The following is a 25559-nucleotide window of genomic DNA, read 5'->3' on the forward strand; positions in this document are numbered from 1 at the left end:
GTAGCTCCTGGTATAAGAAATGAAGCACCATTTTAAGTAGTTACTGATTATTTTTACAACCAGGAAAATGAACAAACTCTGTTCTACTCTGATTTGGAACAAATGGAACCCAGAGGATAAATACATAAAGATTTGTTTGGGTTTTTAAGTTAGCAGCCCGTGTGTGTGTGTGTATAACCAAGATCATATAAAGAGATAGTGCAGGAAGTGTGAACATAAGAGATCTGATCAGTGGCTACAGGAGAGAAGAATAAAGTTTAAGATGATACAACATCCAGTTTAAGATTTTTTAATCCAGTTTATTAAATATTGCTTTTTGGGGACATGTTTACAACAAGCCCAAATAAATTGTTTAAGGATTCAAAGCAGTCATATTAAAATACAGCTTCAATATAAAGTTTGTCACAGTTTTACAGTATTCAAAAATGACAGACCTGCCTTAAAAAAAGACTATTACACCAAAACATAAGAAAAACAGAAAAACAAACAAGTTTGGCATTTTCATAATCTTTATAGTATAAAACAGAATATTAAATCTATTACCAGCAAGCTGATACTTCAATCTATTACCTAGTCTGAAGTGTCTCCCATTAAAACACACTATACAACAGCACTATACAAAAGTCGTGGTGATACTCATGTGATGAAAGTGCATCCCTGAAAGTTTGCCAGTTTATAGTTAGCTCTTAGAAAAAAAGGTAAAATTAAAACGTCCTCTTTTAACTGAAGGCTTTATTTTATTTTTTTTAAATTTTTTTTGCTGTTTTGTCTCACTTTCAGCCTTCTTTTAAAAGTGTCTAGGGACGCCCCCCAGGGGGCAGCGTAAGATTAACCATCAAATCACGAACGGCTGCAAATATTGTGCATTCACCTGGAACAGGGAAAAGAGACAGGTTAGCACCGCGCCCCGGACAGCCCTTCCTCACTCTGGAGCAGGGAAAAGAGACAGGTTAGCCCCACACCCACAGCCCTTCCTCACTGAGCCTCCAGGGCAGAGCCCAGGGAGCAGAGGCTGCCACTCCCAAACCCCAGCAGCCTCCAGGGACGTCGGGGATTTGTGGGAGTTACCAGCTGAAGGAGCTCCAGCTTTTCCAGAACTGCTCTTGCTGCTGGTGGAATTGCAAGTAGCTCTTAACTTTTAACTGCTTTTGAATGTCAGATTGAGTCTATGCTAGAACTGATTGGACATGGACTGTGGTCGGATTTTTTCTGTATATTATTAATTAAGAGCACCTCATCTTACAAAAAAAATAACCCAACTTTTTCAAGTTTTATTTCTATTGACTACAAGCAGAAATTAAACATTTTGAAAGACTGAAGTCTGAAACAGCTGGAAGATGTTTTCTGTCCTAAGCTTAGTTTTGGAAACATTTCTAATTCCAAGACTGGGCAATCTGTTTCTTTCAACCAAATTGCTTTGGCTCTACCCTTGACATCCAAACTGCAAAATAAAATACAGAGCAGGTGGACTTTGTTTCATACAGCTGAGATTCAATAATGAGAGGAAAAACCAGCCACAGCTACCCCAAGTTTTAAATAGCACTTGTTGACAAAAACACACACGTTCTGAATAGCTTAAAGAAGTTAAAACCAATAGAAGTGAAAGGGTTAGTAAGAACAACAAAAGATGAAGCAACAGGCAGCTGTGATTTTCATCTACTATTTCCTGCTAAGAGAATACAATTAGTAGCCACTGTTGAAACCTGGTCACTGTGGGCTGAATTTTTCCTGCATATTTCAAGAAATATCAATGAGAAGACATTGAATTTTGCTGCTGAAGGAGCAACAGTGTGAGCAGAGAGATAAGAGCAGAGCCTGTTGGGATGCATTAATCTTAACTGCCAGACTAGGGATTCCCAAGATTATTTTGGACAAGTCATTATCATATCAAAGCTACAAATCTGGGCTAAATACCATCCACTGCATCACTGAAAAACAGACACTGAAAAATGTTTAGTTGTGAAGTGCTTTAAGAATCATCACAAGTCCTTTGAGCTCCTCTCTAAGGGTCACCTCCAGCATCCATAGGGACTTTAATTTCCTTACCAGATTGATGTCCACTACATACTGTAGGTTTTGGACTTACAACTCAAGTTTAAGCTTTTTATTGCGGGGCATTGATTTTCTCTCAGTTCATACAAGCATTTCCCCAAAGTAAAGTCTTTTCTCCCATGGAGGCATAGGTAAAGTGGTTTTAGACAATGTGTACTCACAATGAGTCAACACTTTACTGTTAAACACAGCAGAATGTGTTTGCCCACAGATCTGAAAAGAAAACTCTTTCAAAAGAACTTACTTTTCAGGCACTACCATTTTATTAAGAGGAAAATTAAGCTGAATACAAAATACTTTCTCACAAAGAGAGAAAGGTAAAAAAGATACAGCCAGAACAAGGCAACACTGATTCCAGGTTACAACAACAGTGCCAGTAACATCAGCTGTGCACGATGGGAGGCCCTGCTCCTTCCTGACTCAAACAGTGAAAAATTCCCTTATTAACCAAGCAGATTGCAATTAGTGCAGCAGAGAACTAACAGGTAGGAAAGTCAGGAAAATCCTGGGTACAGCACAGGAGCAGCAGAAGACAGAGGAGCATCAGACAACAAAGGACACACATCTGGGATCTCCCATGTCCTGCTGTTTTAAGAGAAGTCTCCCAGCTATCTACCTTTATCTGCTGGCTCTCCTATCACCTTTCAATGGTCAAGAAAAGAAGGTATTCTTCTTCTCTTTGATCAGCTATAATAATTTATGTTTCGACAATAAAACCAGAGGAAATTGTGTTTCAAGTATCCTCAGGGAAGATCCTACTTTTGCTGGGTGATGGTGGAAATAAATAAAATCATACACACTCATTCTTTCTTTTGGAAGTTAGAGGAAGGACTACTAGAAATTTCCTCTGCTCAGCCAGCTACATTTTCCTTTGCCTGGGCCGGTTCTGCTTGTGGCTCCAATGCTTTTCCTATGCTTTTTTCCCCCATCTATACTTTGCTCCCTGTACTGGATTCTAAAACTGCTTCAAAACTTGCACAACAAACAAAAATTGTCCATTTTGATCTATCTAGTGACCATCAGAAAACATCTCACCACACATCTCCAGAGCAGCTTTGACAGTTACTTGCTCTGCCTGTGGTATTTTATGGTATTTTGTGGAGGGTTTACTTTAAAGCACAACTCAGGGCAATAACAAACAGCAAAGCAAGAACCTACCCCTCCCCACACCAGGGGAAATCTGTAGGGAAGCACCTTCCAAAAGCAACACCTGAAGTTTAGTTAATGTATTTTGGAATAAAAGTGTCATACAAACAACAGCTCTTTTCCACATACAAAACTCCTACAGGAAACTCCACATGCTCTCAAGGTTACCTTCTCTCCTATTTACCTACACTATTACTACATGTTAAACAGAAAGTGCATATTAATTTAAATCCCATCACAAGCTTCAGAAATGTCTGCATAGCCACACCAATTTAAGGTAAACATTGCTCATGTTCTACCAATCAAAAGAATCCATCAAGCATAGTTAAAATTACTGCATAACAACGAGATGAGTAATTATACAAAAGAGAAGTAAGAGTCAACCTCTGGATTCACAACTTCAATCTATTCACTGGATTACTGGAAAAATTATGTTCTTCATCAGAACTGAAAGTTACTGTTCTTATGAGCCATCTGTGTACTAGGACCCCAAACCACTGCTAACAGACAACATGCTGCCCAAAGAACCTGCTGCTGTTCTTCCATGTTTTAGATAATAAAAGAAAAATAAAAGGTATGACAAACAAGAGGGAAAGCAAAGCACAACGCTGCTCACAGTGCACTACCTACAGGCCAATGAACACTCAGAACAACCTAGCTCAAACACTTCACAGCACATCTGGTGGACAGAACTGTATGCACCTCTGCTAGTGGGCACACTGACAAAGGAGTATACAACCACTGCAATTACTTTTAAATCATTCACAGCACGTGGACAAGTTCTGGTAACTATTTTAATATCCCTTTACATGCTACTGTTAAGCTGAGTAACTTCATAATTAACCATGAAAACTGACACTTGGCCATAGCATATTTCTTGTGACTCATTCTAGGCCCATTTGTCAAAAAGTGTGACTCTTACTGAGCAGCAAGAGTTGGGCCAACAAGAGGTGGATGCATTCTATCACTTGGGCAGAACAGCAAAACCCGGCCTGAATCATCAGTGCAACCTTCTGCTGTGTTGCCAGTACTTCCTATTAATTATGTATTGCCTGTCACATCAGGAGTTTGTAATCACTAAAGAAGTAAGATAGAAACCAAGAAGAATTCAGACTTAAGAGAAGTTTAGTTTTACACTGGAGATTTGTCACAGATGTCTGATATATCTACTGGACATGTACAGTACCTGGTCGTGGTGAATTCAGTTCAGCAAACCTCTTTAGAATATTGCTAACCATCATTGGAGCAGCAACAGAAGAGTTCTGCTGCCTGGGAATGTCAGCCTGTTGCGTTGTACCCGAAGCCATATCATAAATAATTGGGACAATAATACTAACAGCTTCCTGTGGGACTGTTGTTTTCTGTGTTAGCTGAAGCTGTGGGGAAACAACCCAAAAAGTGTGTTAAATGAAATGACCATGTACTTCAGTGCAACTTCTGATACAGATAAACACTCCAGGCCTACAGACAGCATGTACTCCCACCCCTGTTTTCAAACATCAATTCTGTAACAGAGAAATTATCAGTCAGGTGGAGACTATTGTCTTCTGAAAAGCACCCCACAGTGAGCATTGCCTCGGGCACAGCACTAATGTAGATTTGTTCTGAACATCTCATCCCTCTCTCCTCTCCCAGCACCACTAATGTGCACTTCACCCATCTAGGTGGTTCGTGCCTCGAAGAACTAAACACCCACAAGGGGAGCACTTGAAAATGCAGCCCAGAGGGAGCTGAACTTTATATACTGTCAACATCTCTCCAAGAACACGAAACACGAGGAGCTGCTGTGCTTTAGTAGGAAGGAGAGTAGGAATACAAACCGAACTCATTACAAAAGAGATCGAAGCAAATCGAGGATTCCAAACAGCACAACACTTTCAGCTATTACAGCTGTCAGATACAGTGGGTTCATGTTTTGCTATGAACTCGTGATGATCTCAGAGACATGCAGGGTTAGAATTTTAAAAGAGATAGCTCTACTTACGAAAAACAACATTTTGGATTTCAGCACAACAGCAGGCGTTCCTGGAGGCGCAATTGGTGGAGCGCTGGGAGGGATTGTTAAACAAAACTGCACGTTCCATTTCAGCTGACTTGCCTGGTCAGGGAACTGCTCAGAGAGAGAGCAGCACAGAGAAAGAACAGCAAAGTTCTCATGTCAGTGACATACACAGCTATGAAACAGGGAAGCACCACAAAGTACAATGTGCCTCTTTAGCTAAACCTGCAGATGTTGCCAGGTTTAGAGAAATCAGAGTAACTCTGAAAGAACTGAGCACAGTAACACAATCAGAAAGATTCTGGTCAGTCTATGCATGTGCCTGTTGTAACATGTCTGCAGTTCCTTAAAATCATCAGTTTAAATGAGGAAATTTTGAGCGTTTCCAGGAAAGCTAGCAGCAAAATGAAAACTTCTCCAATAACATTAAATAACTTACATATAAATATAGAGTAATTTGTGTATTTGTAGATAAAGATACATCAGCTTTTTTTCAAAAATATAACAACCAAAGTTGGGTGAATTAAATAAATAGAACAGATGACTTACCAGCTCCAGTTTCATGATGTGTACACAGTCCCTGAGGATGTGTGTGGGAGCCCCTAGTAACTTTGTGAAGGCTATCAGGGTGTTTGCTTTAAAAGGTGGTCCTGCAACCTAAAGAAAGACACTATTTAGTAGTACCTATTTAGATAATAAATATGCAAGCAGCATGCACAGCTGTTAGTTTTATCTTTTGCAGCTCTTACACATGCCAGTGAAACTCAACAGGACTACTCAAAACAACACCAGAGATTAAAAGCAAAACATGAAAACATCAACATGCTTGATTTGAGTACATACCCTTGTTTCAAAGAACTTCTCCAAAACTTGTAACTCCTCTGATTTCCACTGTCCTGTATTTTCAGGCGTTACTTTCAGCTGCAGGGTCTGGTTGGTTTTGGGATTGAGAGCAACCCTGCATTTCAGTGCCTCCGTCTTAAACATTATGACACCTGGTTCATTGGAGTTTATTAACTGTAGCTGAATAAAAAGGAGATAGACCGTCAATTAGTCATTCATTAAATGGCATAAACTCACACACACAGACAGACACACACACACACAGACAGACACACTCTCTCACTCCCTCCCCAAATTGTAGTGATCAACCTCCCTTTCCAGAAAGAAACATGTGATATTTTAATACAGGTAAATTTGTCTTGAGAATTAAGCTTATGCCAGATTTGGCTTCTTTCTCTGTCACTGAATCCACACCACAGAAGTGAAGAGGCACATTTGTCTGTTCCAAACCCTAAAGCAACATTCTCAACTGAGTATTAACATTAACTAGTAACTCACTTCTCTGGAAATCCTGCCAAGGAGTGCTATCCACAGTAACCCCGTGGCTTTTCTAGTAAACTCCCAATGGACATGCTAAACCCAAAAAACCCACAGCATCTGAAACTTAGATCATATACTTGGTCATAGACTTAGATCTGAAACTTGGTCATAGACTTGCTATTTTAACAATTACCAAATTTCACCTGACCAAATCTAATTCGTGTGGAAAAGAAGTGGAAATAAAAGATTTCTCTAAATTTTGACGCTTTAGATGGCAAAAATCAGAAAAGTACAGCACAAGTCTAACAGCAAACAGTTATTTTATTGGAAGCATTTCAGTTTGTGTGTGATTTGAAGGACACAGAGCAGTCACATACCCACAGGTCCATTCAAACTGAAACCATACCGTTTCCTGCTGAATGATCCTCTGAAGATGCCTCCTCATGATCACTGACCCAAGGAATCGCTCAAGAGGGGAGCACAGATAGCTGCCAGCTAGTCCTGGCACAAGCCCAGGGGTAGGAGAGGGCAAGAGCAGAATATTCAAGGCACTGTGGGTGAGGATTGTAGGAATGGATGCAGCCCAAGAGCGCTGAGGTAGTTTCCGAGGGGGAGGCATGCTTGTTGGCATGATTTGGGAACCTGGGGGGACACAAGGACTTGCAGTAAGGGAGGATTTAAGCTGAAACATTAGATATATGTTCACTTCAATTATCTCTATTCATAAACCCTCTGGACCAAAGCCCAATCCTTCTTATTTTAGAATTTGCCTGCCTAGTGATAGGCATCAGACAGACAAGGAATTAGTTTTGACCCTGACCCCATGCAAAGAGTCTCAGTAACATTAAAACCCTCCTCCCTTTTCCTCTTTCTGCAGCATGCCAGCAGACAGCAAGTTTGCACAACAAACTCAATGGGATGTAAAGATGGCTAAATCAGTCGTGCAAGAGCAGCATCACAAATCTATGATGTGAAAAGTTAGTATTTGGGTTGGCAAATGTGCCTATCATTGCTCTCACTCTGAAGACTTTTCTCTTAGTCATGGAGTTCAATAGTTTCAGACTGATTTCTGCACTGCAAGAAAAGCTATCATCAATCCTGCTGACATTTATGCTGTATGCTTTAGGTCACTTTTCCAATTTGTTATTGAAGATTTGAAGTAGGACAGAATCAAGGCTTAATTTCCTTAGACATTTTACTGCACAAGGACAGTAAGGACTGTTAGACTTACATAAGAACTACCAAAAAGAACACAACTAGAAATATTTAACATGAGTGTTTCACAGTTATAACACTGATAAAGAAGCCTACTTGTTCCAGCTCGTGGGGAATGAGAGGCATCAGGGATAGGTGAATGAAGGGAAGGGTTGGCTGGTGACATTCCAGGCATCCGTGCTGCTGGTGATGGACCAGAGACCTGCGGAGATCCCGGCCAGTTCCCTGCACGCTGACTGGGTGACATCATGGTGTAGGGTGAGCTTGGGTCTATGGTACCTACAGATGTTACAAGACCATTATTATTTCTTTAAAAAGTAAAAGGCTTTCTAATAGAAACATCTAAAAGAGGCTTACCAAAATCTGTAAGGCATGAAAGTGCCTGCAAGCTTTCAGACTACTTTTTACAACCACACAAAACACACGAGTGGGGGCAGAGAGTAAAAATCAAGATACAGACTTCAAGGGTTTCCAGGCTGTGTTTTTTAAAAAGTAGAATATTAAGGAAAATAGTCACGTTCAACAAGTAATGGGTTCTAAACCAAAAGGAGCTCTTGCCTACAGACTTGGACTTCTACTGCTCCTTAGCAAAGGAAGGCTCAGCCTGACAGTTCCTTATTTATTCAGTATCTTACAGTTATTGCTGCAAAGGTATCTCTGCTCTACAGACTGATCAGAACCTTAAACCTACCCTGTGGTACATCTCTCTCACTTTGTTCATCTCAACAGTCAAACTGTTGATGTGTGGAAATTACCATCTGAACTGCTCATTTGTTGTGATCTATAGAACAGTTTCCAATGCACTGTGATTACACAAAGGATTGTTTTGGCAGCTTTCCAAAAAAACCAACCAAATTAATAAAGGAAACAACCAAAAGGCATGTTGCTCACGTACAGATATGTCAAACCAGCCAGACTTTGACAACATTTTCACATTGCAAATATATGGATTTCTAACCTGTTCCAATTATTTTTCCAGGAAATGTAAGTAGGGAAAATCCACTAACTAATCTAACAAAAGAAAATGCTCATTAAAAGCTGCAGCCACTGTTCTACAAGACAGCTACAAGACCACACTGAATTTCCCTACATTAGTAAGCAGAAAGGAGTGACTGAGAGCCCATTTTTAACATGTTAGGAACACCTCAACATGCCATGCAGCTACTTTTGACTACTGTTAACAATTAACACTCACATATATGAAAACAGCTACTTGAGCCAATGACTTTTTCTCAATTAACGAGATCGGCTCTGGAAGACTTAATTTTAAGAAGCAAATCTGCCCTCCCTGTCAGTACATTTACATTTGCCAGTAAAGAACTCACCATGTGGGCTTGCAAAGTTAGCTGTTTGTCCCATTGTGATTCCAAGAGAGGAAGGTGAAGGAGTTGGACCAAAGGATGCTGGTGATGGTGCTCTTAAAGCCCCACTAGGAGAGCTTGCAGCATGCAAATTTCCTGATCAAAGACATCACATCATTTAACATACACCTTTCCCATCTTTCTGTTCTAATTTTTTTCTATCAACTGCTCCCTCATTTTTAGGGAGACAGCAAACAAGATTCAGGAGAACTCGTTTTTGCACTCAATGACTTTATTTTGTACATGCATGACTGTTATATTTTTCAGATTGATTTACCACACAAAGGAAACTTCCCATTATATCTGGCTTGAAGAATGGCATTTCCCCCCTGCCCAGCCCTTCCTCAAATTTAAATATTTTCAGCTGTTGTTCTACAACAGCTGGGAGCAGAAAGCAGAACTTTGGTGATGAAAAGCTTTTCTGAAAAAGCAGGTATTGAAAATTAACAGGTTTATGTCTTAGCAAGTTATAAACAGTAATGATGAAATGACCCCATTATTACACAACTAAAGACAGCAGTTTTACTTAATGGGATTTTTTAGCTTCAAAATATACTTTCTAAAACACGCATGGCAGGACCCTGCTTTTTTTCCCCACACTGTAAGGTGCATTCTCTTGGCTAATCTGGGGCTAAACACAGCTCAAATAATAGAAAAAACATGCAAGCACAAAGACTTATTTTTCTAGGACAGGACCCAGCCATCCTACCTGGTGACTGTGTGTGCATCATGGACGGGGAGGGTGTCACGGTGTTGTGGTAGGAGGTGGGTGGTGAGGTGAGAGGATATGCTCCAGAGGCTCCTGCCTGTTTTGCAAATGGCTGAAATTGTCAACACAGGATAATAAAAACTTTTGATCATTTTGTACCAAAACAAAAATTAAGTATATGCAGGAGAATAGTAATGAGGCTTTGGTCTTACAGGTTCATCCACACAGTTGTGTGATTTTCTAGACTATCTTGTTTAGTGCTCACTGTTCTTTTCAGTTTCTTCTAAAGACATAATACCTCTGTACCTCTCTCCTTTTATCTGTCACCCTGCAACAGCAAAGCCTCCTGACTCTCCCTCCCATCTTTTATCTTAAACAGTTGTTTTCCCTCCCTCAGTCCTTTGCTTCTAGGCAGCAAGTCTCATGTGACCTTCCAAAGCTGCTGTTCATATGCTATGGGCTGTTTACACTGGAATGAGAAATGCAAAATAAATTAATACATTTTGCCCGAAGGGGAATTCTACAGCAGAGTGGGTTTATAGTCTCCCTTTCCATTTTGTTATTGCTAATCCCTTTAGAACATGAAGTTCTTAGAAATCTACTGTTGTGGAAGACAATAAGCATTTATTTTGCCTGAAGGGTACCTGTTGTTGTGGCTGCTGTGGTGGCTGCTGGGGTTGGAGCTGTGATATCAAAGAATCCATCATGTCTCCTCCAATGGGAGAGGGTGGATTGTCATCTTCATTTACAGATCGTCTCCGTGCATCCTGGTTGCTGTCAACAAACATGTTCAGGAATGTCTGTGGGAAAAGCACTTTTGTTAGCAGTTTGCCCATTTAAATTTTACTATACAAATGAAGGCAGTATTTGCTAAGCTTTAAAACTACCTTTATCAGCTACAGCACATAGGAGACAGGCAAGTCTCTGGAACTAAAGTGGGCATTCATTAATTACAGTGTAATTAGTCTGCAAAATATATCAATTAATAAACAGACACCTGGCTCTGTAACAAGAAATATTTCCAGTAAATTGAAATACCAACATTTTTATTCTCTCCTTAAAGATAAGGAAAAGTCTACACTTAAAAATACCTGTTCCAGAACAACTCCTGAGTATCCAGAACCTACAGGGCTGTTGTATCACACCTGCAACTGCCCTGTTTGGTTAAGAACATCTAAGTCACCTGCTCCACAGCATTCTCTTCTACCCAGAGTAATCTGCCAACTTTATTTAATTAGTTCCTCCTCTACCTTCCCATTTACATTCTCTTCTACCACTTTACACTGGTATCTACAATCTCCTTCTTTCCCTTAGCCTTTCATTTGGCATTTGTTAAAGAGGCAGATGTTAAGGATCAGTTAAATGCAATATAAGAAAATCAATATTCAGTTGCAACTGTCAGGAAAAAAAAATTAGCAAATTAATCTGTTTTTTAAAGGGTGCCATTTTCCAGTATTTCAGTATAACTAGCACTGGTACAGGTATAATACCTGGTACAGGTATTCTGTCAGTGTGCACAGATTCCTTTTTAAGGAAGAGTGAATCAGCACTGCATTTAGAAGGAAAGACACAGGCTCCTGCCACATGCTGATGGGAACTGTTTTAAAAGAGAAGTTTCTGTCTAGAATCATCTGACATGGAGTATTGTCCCACCTGCAACTTATGAGCACTGTACTGCCACACAGAACAGTCTGTGAGGAGCAGCTGCTGCTAATCCTGGACCACACACCTAGCCTAGACATAAGTTTCAACAAAAGGATGCCTGAATACACAGATAAGAAGAAAAAAAAAAGCCTAGCACTTGATGCTATTTTTTAAAAAGGAAATGTTTTAATTCAAACTAATTAACAGATCTACAAATCAAAAACTTCCTTCTACACTCAGAATTTTGGAAGGACCGCAGACCTCCACAAAGAAAACCTTCACCAAGCTCTTCACCTCACATTCACACTTCCAAGTGAGAATTCATTTTATTCATTTCTTTACAAGCTGCCAGAGAACAGAGGGGTGCTCACCTTTAGCCCAGGGGCGGGGTAAAACCCTTCCACAATTTTGCTGTTGTCGAAGAGGCTGTAGGCGCCGTCGCGGATGGCCACCACGCCGCGGCTGCGGCAGTAGATGTCGATGCAGTACATGTTCCTGAAGGCCAGCCTGATGTGCGTGGGGGACTGGGGCAGGATGGAGAAGCACTGGTAGGCAGTGTTGGTGCGCTGTGTCAGCCCCAGCATGGGCACGGTTGGGAGCTTGTTGATGGCGTTTAGTGGAGCCTGAGTGTCAAACAAAACCTGGGAGAGAGCGGAGAGTGAGAGGTCAGGTAGCTCATCTAAAAGGAAAGGTCAGGGAAAATGAGGCATAGCAGGGAAAATTGCTTTCTGGCAATGAGATTCATAAACAATCATAACACCCTTGAAGAGAACAGTTTAATCTGAATTCAGCTCCCTAGTGTATTGCAATTGTCTTGATAGAAGATTTTAGAACATTACCTGTAACAACTGCACCACGTTTGGCGTCTTATTAAACATCTCCTGGAGCTGGTGCAGAATTGTGTTGTGACAGTTACTGCAACCTGAGTTTGGGCCAACTGTTCCCAGTGAAATATGGAACTTCTGGAGGATGGAGTTCCACTGAATGCTGATCTGCAATGCCACAAACATAAAATGGTCTTGGAAGCTAGAACAAGTAGGTTGTAATAACGAGGTTATAGTAAGAGATTATAGCAAGAAAGTTGGTCAGATTTAATCTTCCCCTCATTTTCTATCAAACCTCAACAGATTCATAATTCACCTTCTTCAAAAGCTGCTGAGGCTGTGAAGAAAAAAAAAAAGGCACCCTCAGGTTTAACACCCATTTAGCTGCCTGGATTGTTAGCAACCAAAGAACTGGGTGCTTATATCAGCAACTCAACCAAAAAGCAAAAGAATCTTTTCTGCCAAAGTGAGAGAGAGAAAACTGAACTTTGAGAGATTTGTGGTGTGGAAAATTGATTAGTGAGTTGTTGGAGCTGGACTGGTTTTCCTAAGTTACATTACACAAAAATGAGTACTAGATAATATGTAAGGAAGTTAAATGCAAAGTCCATACTGCTGCTCTGGCTACTTACATACATATAACATACATATGTATGTATTTATGTATACATATATATATATATATATTTATTTACACACACTTCCCACAAAAATGCACATAAAAATACTCTTATAAAATTCAGCATAGAAAATGAACACACAAAGGTCCCGGGAAGCAAATTGCAAGTGTATCAAGCTACTTCACATCAGTTACAGACAAAACTATATTCTTAATCTGAAACAAATGTGCACTTACTTCCTCCTCTACCTTGTACTTAACACAAAGACGTGAGCAAGTACTCAGTTATTTAAGTAATTAAAAGTTGAAAATTCAAATACTACAGAAGAAGCTAGAGTTCTGAACAAGAGAACAGCACTGCTACAAAATAATCAATAAACACCATATTGAAAGCACACATTTAAAACTTTGTTAGAGTCCTCTCTTTTAAGGCATAATTAGGCATTCAGCTTACACATATCCATCCATATATCCCAGTACAGCAGTGAGCAGTAACAACATTACAAAAAGTTTTTCAGAAAAAGGATGCCACACCAGCCTTTGTCAGTCAGAAGCACACAACTGTCCTTCCCACAATATAAAGCATCTAATAGAAATTCTCAAAAACACTGAACTTCTAGCAACCCAGCAAATCAGCAATGTGGCACCCTCTGTCTTTTCTACATTCATCTATATTAATTCCACTACAAAGAAAAATTGTACAGCAAAATTCTGCGAAGTCTAAGCCTACCCATTTTGTTTTCAGTCATACATTTGAAATGCATTTAGGAGTTACTCACTGAGCTCCCCTTGGTAGTTCCATAACAAAGGATAAGCTTTCGGTAGTTGTAGATCCGAACTTCTGAGAAAATGTTTAAGTGGTTGGGGATGTCTGCGGAAAGAGGAGGGAAGGGAGTTAGAGTGAGAAAATCACAAGTCATCTGTGAGCCCATCACTTTGACAAAAAGGAGGTGATTCTGTACCTGGTAAGGACCGTGCAAACTCCAGGACACACTCGTACAGCCGAGCAATACTGCTCCAGTCATTGAGGAACATCTCGACCACCTTGCGCCCTCCAACTGGCTCAGACAACTGGTTCTCATACGTCAGGTAAACATGGCGGGTTGGTCCTGCAGTGTGAGGAGATGGGAAATACTAAGCAACCCCATGGTTCCTGAGCTGTGGTTTACAGACTGTGAGTGAAATGTGGCAAATGACCAGGAAGCACACTGAAATAATAAAAATGCACTAACTCAGCAGTCAGAATTTTGATTAAAGTACACTGCTGTCTATTTGAAATCTTAGGAGCAGACAGCTGTCCAGTTACACCAAGACACTAAAACTACCGGACCAGACAACGTAAACTACAAAGAAACAAAATTTACCAGTGTTCCTCAGTGAAACTTGCCTTGTTCCCTGGATGAAGTGCTGTTCAGAGGGCAGTTTGCAAACACCAGCTCAGCCACCCACGTGCGATTATTTCTACCTTGTAGTCGGAAAGTGCAATCAAGAAGAGATCGGTCCAGAGCCTTCTGCGTTTCCTCATTTACACCTTTACAGGGAGGAATTCTATACATGACAAAAACAAAATCTCCATTAGACACAGTGCAGTTCCACAAGTAACAACACTGCCTTTTAATATTTCCTGAAGGACTCCCAAGTCTGCACATGAAAGAATGAACAAGTCAACAGCAGAGACAGCTGGACTGCGCAGTGAGATAACCTGTTCCTCTTCAAGGACTGTAATAAGTGTGTCACAAAAACACTCTGAGCTAAGACCACTTTTTATATGGATTCAACACCTGCAAATTACAGACTGTTAAAAGATCTGCTGAATTGCCCTTATCTCCTGGTGAACTAAGAGCTCTCCAATATAACGCTCTTATACAGAGGAATAAGCCAAAAAAGATGAAAATAACTAAGTTCTGTGGCAATATGAATTCATTTGCCTTGTAGAACAAGCTTGCTCTACATGCAATGAACAACCTGGCAGTTCCCTTAGTACTCACTAATTTATTCGTATCCCAATGTGTGAATTGAGCTCAGGGGACAGACTAAATAAAGCTTAAGTAAAAACATGCCAAACTCTTTTTCAAATTCCTTGAGGATCTAGCCAGAAATCTCATGTTCTACCCTTAACTTCAGCTCACAAGTTCTCTGCTCATATGCCAAGTTAAAAAGGTAGGGCCTGATGCATTTGGACACTGCTGCCTTGATGTCACGGTAGATTTCTGCAGCAGAAAAGGAATTATGAAGGTTTTACTCTAGGAGGTGTCTTTGGGGTTTGTGGTTTTCTGCTTTAAACTTTATTTGTTGCAGATCCAGTTAGTGGCTGCTTGTGGCTGGATTCCTCAGGGTTAACACAGAGGCAGATACTATTGGCCTGCTATTAAGAATTTCAATTTAACTATTTCAGTACCTATATGATACAGAAGAATAGTAAATTTGCAGATGATGACAAACTGAAGGGAGCACTTAACATGGTGGAGGTCAGGGCTGCCCTTCAGAGAGATCACAGATGGCTGGAGGAACAAGTTAACAGGAATCTTAGGAATTCCATGAAAACAAATACCAAGTCCTGCACTTGGGCCTAAATAACCTATTAAATTACTGTATGATTCTCAGATATTTCCTCTACAACCTCTTTACCATGCAATTGTCTTTTCTGGGATTCCTGGCATTTTCCTCTGCAGTTTCACATAATTGTCAAATAGCATATGGAGTATATAGGCCTCTGATCTGATCTAAAATTGCATGAAGCATGAATCATCACCACTTCTTCCTTAGCACTGCCTGGATTTAAGGATGGAGGACTGTCAAACTGTTTTCAGAGTCCCTCAGTTTAGGCTAATGAAGTGAAAAATCTGTAGTTGGCTCTTAGTCTACTCTAATTTTCCCCTTTCTCTAGCAGTGCTTCACATGCAAGTAGAAGACAGACAGTATTAACATCCCTCCAAAAAATAAAAGGAAAAAAAAAACCCAAACAAAAATCCTGTCCCTGTCCTGATATTCTTATTGTTATCTCCAAACAAGTCTTTTTTTTTTTTCTCTCAAGTGTATCTACAGGAATAAAATGAAACACAGAGAATATCCTCTTACTTTAATAAACGTATTGCATGGCTGAAGCCATCTCCTTCTACTTGTACTCCCTGGTGAGGAATGTCCATATTGGATAACTAGGAGTGAACAAGAAAAATGTTATTCCAAGTAAAAAGGCAAGCAAAGAACTTGCAACATTTTCAAGGACTTTTTTATTCCCCCCTGAGGGTGACAGATGTTTCACATCCTCAAGCACTGGAAAGCCAAAAAACAGTCTGTGCAAATCTGGTATAAAGTTGTTTCCCAACCCTTCCCACAAGTGCATCTTTCATCCTCATTTTCCCTTTTCCCTCAACTTTTCAAGCTTTTTGCAGTGCTTGGTACTAAGAGAAGCAGCTCTAACAAGTCAGACTAGAGCAACACAGTGCAGAAGACTGAGTCACCAGGGCTCAGCTGGCAGGGGAACTCCAGAGTGAGCACATGACCACAAGAGTCACATCTAGACACCAGAATCAGCAGCAGGGGAGGGGAAGAAGGAAAAAAATATTTTTTAATACCTACCTCTATCCGAAGCCCTATAAAGGGCATATTTGTATCACACATGGCTACAATATGAGCTAGCACTTTATTGAAGGCACACATTTCTCCTGACCGTTTTGGCTTCTTGGGCTCTATGGAACATGGATCTCCAGATAACTAGAATTAAAATAAAAACCAATGTACTTGCATATTTGGAGTAAACACTTTGAAGAGATGTCACAGAATGACCTCATTCATCTAAGTGTTAAATGAATCACACCCTGAGCACAAACTCCTGGAAGGATCCACTTCAGGACTGAAACAATTCAGTTAAAGCCTGTCCTTAAAACAGTATTTAAGAGATCACTAAGCCATGTCAGCCTGGCCCCAAGAAATAACTCTTATCAGCCCCTGCAAGTCCTTCAAAATCCACACATGGCCCAAAGTGTATCACACAGATAGCAGCACTCTACAATATTTACACACTCCTCTGCACAGAGCTCTGCCTTGGCTCTGAGAGCAGCAGAGCAGGCCTGGCATGAACTGAAGGACAACTGTTACTAAACACTTTCCCAGCACCTCCCTAGGGAAGCAGTCCAAAGTAAGATGTCAGCCATATAAACACTGGAAACATGGCTACTGGAGCTGGAATTGATGCTCAGAACCTGTGCTGAGCTTTCATGCTCTGTAACCACCCCCGTGGCTTTTGGAACACGTACCTTGCGCTTGACACCACTTTTCATTTGTTTGCCACTTTTTGTGTCCAGTACCAACTCTTCAATGTTTGGTTTGAACTGCTGTAGTAAAACTGCAGTGGCAGGGCTGTCATCTCCTTCAGCATAGCTCACAGACAGAAAATGGTACTTGTACTCTAGTTCTGTGGGGTTGCCAGGAACATCAAACATTTCTACAACCTGTATTTAAACAAAACAAATCGAGAAGGTTCTCAGGCTACGAGTAAGTCTAATTCAGTTCCCATCCTTTCCTCTTCAAAGAACAGACATTAGTTTTTTCAATGTATTATTACTATGGCTAGGAAAGGTAACCAAGAAGAGAAGAAAGACCAAACCTTCCAGGAAACACAGAGAATGGGAAGGTTGCTGAGTAATAAATCTGTATTTGCCTTCTTCTCTGTGAACCCGAGTGCTTAACAAACCCACAGGAGAAGAGAGGGAGAGGAGGGAATTAAACATTACATCAACCACTTGGCTGCTAATGTTAAGAGCTAACAGTACAACAGACTGCCTGGGATATCCATGACAGGAAGCAAAAGACAGAAGCACTTTTCAGTTACTTACAATGTAGTACTGGGGAAGGCGAGTGAGTTTGATGAACAGTTTGTGTTTGGAAAGGTTTCCCACTGGGTGGCTGGCATAATTAGCTAGCTGAAGAGTTTCATTGCTCACTGTAGGCAGATGTTTTATAGACTGTTTGCAGCGCTGCTGTCCAAGCCAGAACCTTGCATGGAAATAAAGGTATTAGTACCCTGAGATGGTTTCATGATTCTAATACACTGCAGTGTATTAGAGCATTAGTGTCAAATTAGGAGCTAGTCATATTCTAAGCCAACATCTATCACTGAAGCACAAGTTAAATAATGAAAAATCACATTGAAAATGTCATTACTTTATATTTCCTTATCACTAGCTTTACATCTTGTCTTCAGCTTAACAGACAGCTGTTAGTTCAAGAAGAAAAGCCCTGAAATAATTTGCTGAATAAATTTTTATATACTACAATATGAAATTACAAACATTATAAAACATAGAAGGAAAACATTAAAAAATATGCAGATTGCAGTCACTTGACAATCTGGAATCTTCAATTACATTTTGGTATAGAAAGGAAAATCTTTGCTCACATATGCTGTTAAACAATACAGTAAAAGAAAGTCACTGAAGCTGGATGTCACTCTGAGCTATGTTATAAACAAACTCATTCACCTGAATAAGTTTGGAGATGAAGACACCAAATTTAGTCTCATGTTTAGAATTTAACTTTGTCCTACTCCAATGGATTTTGCCTATAGTGGCAAGGCCAGGGAGACCAGCTAGGCTTGAAAGGGCTCACAAATGCATGGCTTGGGTATTCATTAAACTTCCACTGACAACAGCAGTGGGAAGTGGGGGTGCTCAGCACCTCTCCATCACAACACTACATGTCAGATACAGCAGTCCTAAAAGACATTCTGTGGACTGCTGAGCTTGCTCAGAAACTGCAGCACTACCCAAGCCATTATCTCAAGTACATTATTTATAACAAAGGGAGGTTGATTAGTTTCTCCAGGGTGCCAGTGCTTCATGCATCATCAAGCTTCTTTTAGAAGCAGAATTCCTCAAATAGAGATTTCACCCTGCAATTAACTCAGAGCACTGGGAATTTCCAAAATGACAGAGCAGGTGGAACTCAGTTCTCATGCAGATGCAAACTGTGTTTGTATTATTTGCTACAACCTCTTATGGGAGCCAAATGTATCTTGTGCTTATATCTCAGGGCTTTATGGAAGGAAGATTAGAGACTTAAACCAGCAAGGGCTGAAGTGCAAGAAGATAAACAGGTATTATTTAAATCATCCTAGGCCACTTCCTGGTTTTTCCTCTGTATTGTGAGAAGTGAGATCATTCTTGTTGAGAAACAAGCAGAGCTCAGCTGTAGAAACAGAGTGCAATAAAGGACATAGAAGATGAACAGAAAAAGAGATTCTCAGGAAGCAAGTGGTCTGCTACTTCAAAGTGAAAAGAGTTCAAGCAAAGTGTGCATATGGCAATGCATGAGGCTACCTGTAAGGAAGAAAATTAAAGCAGGGCTATGGAATCAATTCCAAATAAAACCAGACTTTCCTTCACTGCTTAGAAGAGATGACAAATACTCAAGGTTGCTTACAATAGTGAGAAAGTATAACCCCTGGTGTGGTACAACCCAAAGCCATGCAAGTGTCCTCATCCAGAATACAAATGTGGTGATTCATTCCATACAAACAAAGTGAATTGTACAAGTCACTCACTTGAGCTGCTGAAGCCAAGGAATGATTCGCTTCATATCATCATTAACAGACTTCTCTATGTCATCAAGAGTCAGCTGATCTGCAAGAACATCAGGTGGGAGAATGGTCTTAGCATCAGTCCTTCAAACAAAACTTCAAATTCTCACTGAAAGTGTCTCATCTAACTGATCTCATAATCATATAACAGCCCAGGTTCAGGCTTCAAAGGGGACCTTCTGGTCCAACCTTTTGTGGGGAAGGGAGCAGAGATGAGATGATCTAACTGCATCTTCAACACCTCCCAGTGATACAGACTCCACCAAAACTCTCAGAGTGTTGTCTGATTTTTCTGTAAAGAATTGCTTTCTCATATTGAGATTAAACTTCTGATGCAACTTGTAACTGTTGTCCCTTGTACCAGCAGATGATCCATAATGCTTTTAAGACCACAGCAGGATGTTATTAACCAAATAAACTAAAATAACTTCCTTTCTTTTCTTAAGCAAGGGGAAACCTGAAGCTAAGACTTGAACAAAAGTAACTCAAAGTGTATAAGGTCACATCATACAATTCTCAGGTCCACATGAAATGACCCCATCCATTAACAGCACAAGCCAGGAATCATGAGTCATAAAGAATATAAAGTGCATTGACCCCCAGCAATAATTATCTGTTGTCCTCTTAAAGTAATCTTAACTGAACTGTGACACTTAAGCACTAAGATCCTCTTTTCTATTCCTCAAACTCCAATACCTAGATTTTGACCCAAGTGTGGGGTTCATTTGCTCACAAAACTTTGCAGATCTCACAGAATTGCTCCCACAAAATTACCTCATAGCACAGGATTCTTGCAAGATATGAAATATCTCCTGGTTTTGGGCCTACTTACCAACACCATACAGCATCAGCTGGAACATTCCAGAGTGGAGATCAACAAATACATGCAGACACTCTGATCGACCACATGGCTCCAAAATTGGAATTACAAGAGTGGGAAGAGCTGTCTCAATGAACGCTAAAAAAAAATTGGTGTTAATAATTTCACTCAAAATTCAAACTTGTATTAAAACTTAGCCAATTATAATCAAAAACCCTGTTTGTTTTTAGAGAAACAAACTTTACTTGCACATTATTATAGTGTTGACATAGAGAGGAATCTGAATATAAGAATTTCTCAGTGACAAACCAATGAGAAAAGGCAGACCAAAACTGAAGATTATTAATCCTCAAATATCCTTTAACTCACTGCTTCACAATTATCAATCTAAATTCCAAAAGTTTCAACAGCATTTAAAGAAAGTCTCAACCAAAAGTAGTTTAAAAGATTTGCTTTCAATTCTGAACACAAACAACTTTTACAGTAGGCAAATTTTAACCCTTCAAGCCAGACTACAATATTCTACCAGCTTCATTTATTATACTGCATTTAGATGTATGGCTATTTTACAATTATCAATGCAGAATAATTCAAAGCTAAGTTTTGTTATTTTTGAACACATTTCTCTTGATTTTTTTAAATCTAAATTAATGAAAACAAGAAACATCAAGAGAAAAGGAAACCATCCCTAGACACAACTGGAAATGAACTAGAAAACTTCATCAGAAAACACGTACAATTGTCATTAACATTGTAGCTCTTAAGAATGGCTTTCAGCTCCTGGAGTTTTTGATGAGATCTTGCATGGACACTGTCTATTAGGAGTTTTTCTATTGATAGGTGGTCAATCTGTAAAAAAGAAAAATACTTGAGTAAGCTCATATTTGATGTGTAGACTTTCTGCATTAGCACACTGGAACAAAGGTACTTAATGGAACAATCACTTCAGAAATAATTTGCTTAGAACTGTGGTGAGCCACGTTGACTATTAACTCGAGGATTTGGAGCACTATAAAATACAACAAGCTACCATGAGATTCTGTCTGTGCAGGCAGTGGGAGGAGTTTTGAGCTAAGATTAACAGAAGGTATAAAAGACAGTTTACAAATTATGCTGTTGCCACTCCCTGTGCAGACCTACTTGTTCTGGATCAAGGTTGGTCCATTTTCAGCTTAAGTTTTTTTTCTCAGCCATTGGTAACTAGCTTAAGCTAAAGAAAAAATATACCAAACACAAAACACCCCAAAGCAACAATTCATTAGGATATGGTTGCCTCTACACAAACACAAATGCAGCTGTAACATGAAATCCAACAAATTTAACAGGGTAACAGTGCAGTGACAGACACTGAGTATGGCCAACTCTACTGAACACAGAAGGATCTAGGGGCATGCATCTACATTCTGTTGCACTGCCAGTGCTGAAGCTCATGCCACCACTTATATTCACTGTAACTTACTTGTACAATCTAAATTAAAGCATTTGCAATCACATTCATTCACATTCCAGTCACATTATTCACATATTTTGCATAAGCAAAGCTCCAGATTACAGCAAAACCTTTTTTCTAGGTAACATCACATTGCTTTCAAAGCCGTTCAAGGTGAATTAAACTCAAATTTTATTCTAGCACAGGAGATAAATGCAGAAGAGAATTATATATGTGGTGCAAGCTTTTGCATACCAGAATGACCTTCCCCTAAAGACAAGCTTTGCAAGACAAGGCCTTAAAAATGGATGTCTTTATCCACTACAACATTTCACCTTAGCAGCTGCAATGGGTTAAATCTTCCCCTCTAAGTGACTACATGTTCTTTAGCTCCATCCAATTTTCAGTAGGTTAATGCAGAACAACCTGCTCAGATAAACATGTTTGTTTGTGCCACTGTTTTATACAGTATCTTAAACAAACAGAAACCCAGTGTGCCATCTACGTCATTACAGCTGAGATCATTCCTCAAACACTACAACAGCACTGTATTTACCACAGCTGATAATTTTGCTAAGCAAGTCCTCATAAAGGGGGACAGCATTAACTTTGATACATCTCAAATTTACAGTGACCTCATATCTTAATTTACAGGCTGCAGACTTGATTCAGTGAGCTTAGACTGTGTCAGCTCCAGGGGATCTTCAGCAGATGCTGAAAATAAAGAGTATGTTCTTAGATTTACACATAAATACAGCACCTTCACTAAATCAACTCTATATTTAGTAGCTAAATTAGTAAATGTAGTATATATTTACTAGACTAACAGTAGAATTCCTACTCTAGAAGGAGAGTAGAAGGCTACCATGCTTCACTAGGTTTCCCACACCCCCCTGTAGCTGAAACCTTGGTAGTTCTTGACATTCACCATGCAGACTTGTCTGTCAGCACTGGTAACACGATGGGCCAAGAGGCTGAAACACAAAGTATGTGCAGGAGGGGGAGGATACCATCAGGAGGTAGAGACAGGTGAAAGATCTGAGCTGGGGAGCTTCTCCCTGGGGAAAAACTGTACTGAAAGTGTGAAGACTACACCATTCACTCCAGTTTATTAACTCTCCTAAACCCAAAGAAATAATGACAAACAGACATCCTGATGTATCACAGCCACATCTGCTGAGGGACTTACAGAGGATTTATTATAATACCCAGAATGCAGCTTTTCTTAATAATCTTTAACCAACATCTAGAATTATCCCCAGAGAAGCATGATCCAAGTAGGAAGTTAACTGCAGTTACTCATTCTGGATCATTGCAACAATCCCACCTTTAAAATACAGGAATTTGAACATTGAGATAAGCCACATGATATAATCTGGTTAGTTATAATGTAAAACCAAGTTTCACCTAACACTTGTAACAAACAAACCACATGAGCTCTTCAGCACAAGATTTCCAAATCATAATGCAAGATTTTCTAAAGTGCACAGCACTGCTAGGTAGCCAATTCCAGTGATAAGGAGAAGCTGATTTTCAGAGGAGCTCCAAGACAGGAAAGGGAAGAACTGTGTCTCTATAAAGCATTTCAGGCCAAATCCTAATAATAACTAATATGTTGCTGTTGTTTCCCCCTAGCTTCAGCATTCCATCTCACAAGTGGTACAATGCATTGTGAAGTAGGTGCAATTTCTAAGATTAAGTCAAGGCAAATAAATTGTAATAACAATTGGAAGTCCTCACATAAACATTACATAACCCAAAGTAACTGCTTACTAGAAATCTTAGAAACAGCTCCTTTAAAGGAATCAAAGTTGAACAAATTGACAGTGTAAAGCACTTGAATTTTTGATTCACAATATTAGATGTCTCCTGCAAAGCAAACCTTTACCTTCATGGCTCTTTCCATCAGTTTGGAATCACAGGCTGGCAGTGGAGGCTCATGAGATATTTGTAAGGGTTTTGAGACATCAGTTTCATCAATTTTTATAGTGACCTTATGGACAGATGCAGTCCCTGTTTTCCTGCCAAGTACCTGTTGACTTAAAATAAATAGAATAATTAAACCATGCAACTGGAAGAACAGAAAATATGTTTTTTTGCTAAACCTTGATTCTGTGTGCTCTGGTTAAAAACAACATTATGCCAGCTGAACTGAAAAAGGCATTTGTTTCAGATGACATTTTAAAGCTGAACTGTTGGTAAACTGTAACTACATGAAGAATTTTAGATTACTGCAAATTTAACACAATCAGAAGTGTACTCGGATTGCTTTTTAAAATTTTATCTAGTGCAAGTCAAGCAATAAATACAGTAGAAGTCTGACAGAGATCTAATCAATTTTTAGATATCCGTGTAAATACAAACTCATTTATAACTGCATCTACTGCTCTTCTGTACATTAATTTGCAAATCATGTAACACATGTAAGTACTTAAATACAAGAATTTAGGAGTCTCACATCAAAAAGAAAGTACAATTCTGAAAATTATGCCCCAAGCTTGGTAAACATAATCCCTCCTGTTATTTCATTAATTGTTTGTTAACAATCCCTTTGAAATGAACTTACTTCCAAACAGAGAGTGAGAGACATTTCCCTGCATGGTAGCGCTCCACTTGCACGAGGTCACCCCAGCGCTCTCGGATCAGCATTAGTGTTTGGGAATGCAGCACTTCCAGCTGCAGAGCCAGGCAGAAGGAGTCTAATGCATGGAGCTAAGGAAATATAAGATGCCCAGGAAGTCTCTGTACTACACAAAGCTGTTTCTGTATACTGCATTAACCCTTTTGTCATCTAAGTCACATAAGATGCTGTCTGAAAACATGCAAATGTACTAATCCAGAGATACAGATAGATAAACAGCACCAAGTATTTCTCAAAGGGGTTTATTTCTGTGGTTTTCTAAACTCTAACCTAGCACAGGTTGATAGACAAGAAAGTCACAGCCCAATTTTACAGATTTCTGGTTGTCACTACCTTTTACTGAAAAGATGATTACTAACAAAGAAATTCCACCCACCCTATAGTTACCACTAACCCAAACTCCCATGGTGACCCTAAAAAAACATGACTCTTTTTGCAGACAGACTTTCACTGAAATCCATTTCACACTGTCGATCAATCTGCCCTTTCCAAGTGGAAAATCACTGCACATCCTGTATCTCCTCTCATTATTCACACAGATACAACAGAGTTAACATACCCTCATCAACTGCACTTTACTGCTGTTCTTGGTAGCAAGAACTGCTAGCTCCCAGAACTTCCAAGTCAGCTCTGTATTTCATCTCCAAAATTACCTGCTGCTGCTGCACTGACTTACCAGACAGCCTGCTGCCTTGAATACCTCACCCTCACCTTTGCTGATTTAGTGTGTAAAATTAAATTTGACATGCACCTGAGAATTACTGCTTCCAAGGCCATCCTTTACTTCAAGGCCACCATAACTTCATGCCCAGACATTTCCCCCAAGCTTAGCAGGGAATTCATCTTTCCTCACTTCCAGCTAACAAGAGCAAGGCTGCATTAGACCCCTAACCCAGAAGCCCCTTTCAGAAGGATACGTAGGCAGTTGTACATGTCCTGGAGGGGCTTCTCATCAGCAAACAGCCTGGACTGGACCAGCTGATGGATGAAGTTGATCTGCATGCTGTGAACCAAGGCTCGACCATCTTTAGCAAATGAAAAATAAGGCACATTAACCATCAGGAAAGTAGGTATTCAAATTAATTCAGTAAATTGATAAATTAAAAATAAAAAAGATACAACTGTACCAAGGAATTTCCATACTAGGTATTATAACAAAACAACAAAATTCTTGGTTTATTCTGGAAATTATTGGTTTAC

At 39.7% G+C, this 25559-nt stretch overlaps 1 protein-coding gene across 1 annotated transcript in view; it reads right to left on the reverse strand.

Annotated features, from left to right (window-relative positions):
- Positions 1-273: 273 nt before the first annotated feature.
- Positions 274-25559, reverse strand: part of MED14 (mediator complex subunit 14) — a 34556-nt gene continuing 9270 nt past the window's right edge. Inside the window, exons 7-31 of the mRNA XM_059466398.1 lie at positions 25277-25384; positions 24285-24417; positions 23607-23757; positions 21027-21138; positions 20302-20427; positions 19434-19512; positions 17728-17887; positions 17149-17343; positions 16472-16606; positions 15971-16047; positions 14280-14440; positions 13855-14001; positions 13672-13763; positions 12289-12441; positions 11821-12090; positions 10450-10605; positions 9806-9917; positions 9061-9192; positions 7832-8014; positions 6927-7162; positions 6041-6220; positions 5747-5854; positions 5183-5308; positions 4385-4574; positions 274-871 (exon numbers count right to left, since the gene is read on the reverse strand). Coding sequence (XP_059322381.1) covers positions 798-871; positions 4385-4574; positions 5183-5308; positions 5747-5854; positions 6041-6220; positions 6927-7162; positions 7832-8014; positions 9061-9192; positions 9806-9917; positions 10450-10605; positions 11821-12090; positions 12289-12441; positions 13672-13763; positions 13855-14001; positions 14280-14440; positions 15971-16047; positions 16472-16606; positions 17149-17343; positions 17728-17887; positions 19434-19512; positions 20302-20427; positions 21027-21138; positions 23607-23757; positions 24285-24417; positions 25277-25384 — 3596 coding nt within the window. The 3' untranslated portion in view covers positions 274-797. The remainder of the gene's footprint in view (positions 872-4384; positions 4575-5182; positions 5309-5746; positions 5855-6040; positions 6221-6926; positions 7163-7831; positions 8015-9060; positions 9193-9805; positions 9918-10449; positions 10606-11820; positions 12091-12288; positions 12442-13671; positions 13764-13854; positions 14002-14279; positions 14441-15970; positions 16048-16471; positions 16607-17148; positions 17344-17727; positions 17888-19433; positions 19513-20301; positions 20428-21026; positions 21139-23606; positions 23758-24284; positions 24418-25276; positions 25385-25559) is intronic.

The sequence above is a fragment of the Ammospiza nelsoni genome, chromosome 2 (genome assembly GCF_027579445.1).
Source record: "Ammospiza nelsoni isolate bAmmNel1 chromosome 2, bAmmNel1.pri, whole genome shotgun sequence".
In the NCBI taxonomy this organism is placed as follows: domain Eukaryota; kingdom Metazoa; phylum Chordata; class Aves; order Passeriformes; family Passerellidae; genus Ammospiza; species Ammospiza nelsoni.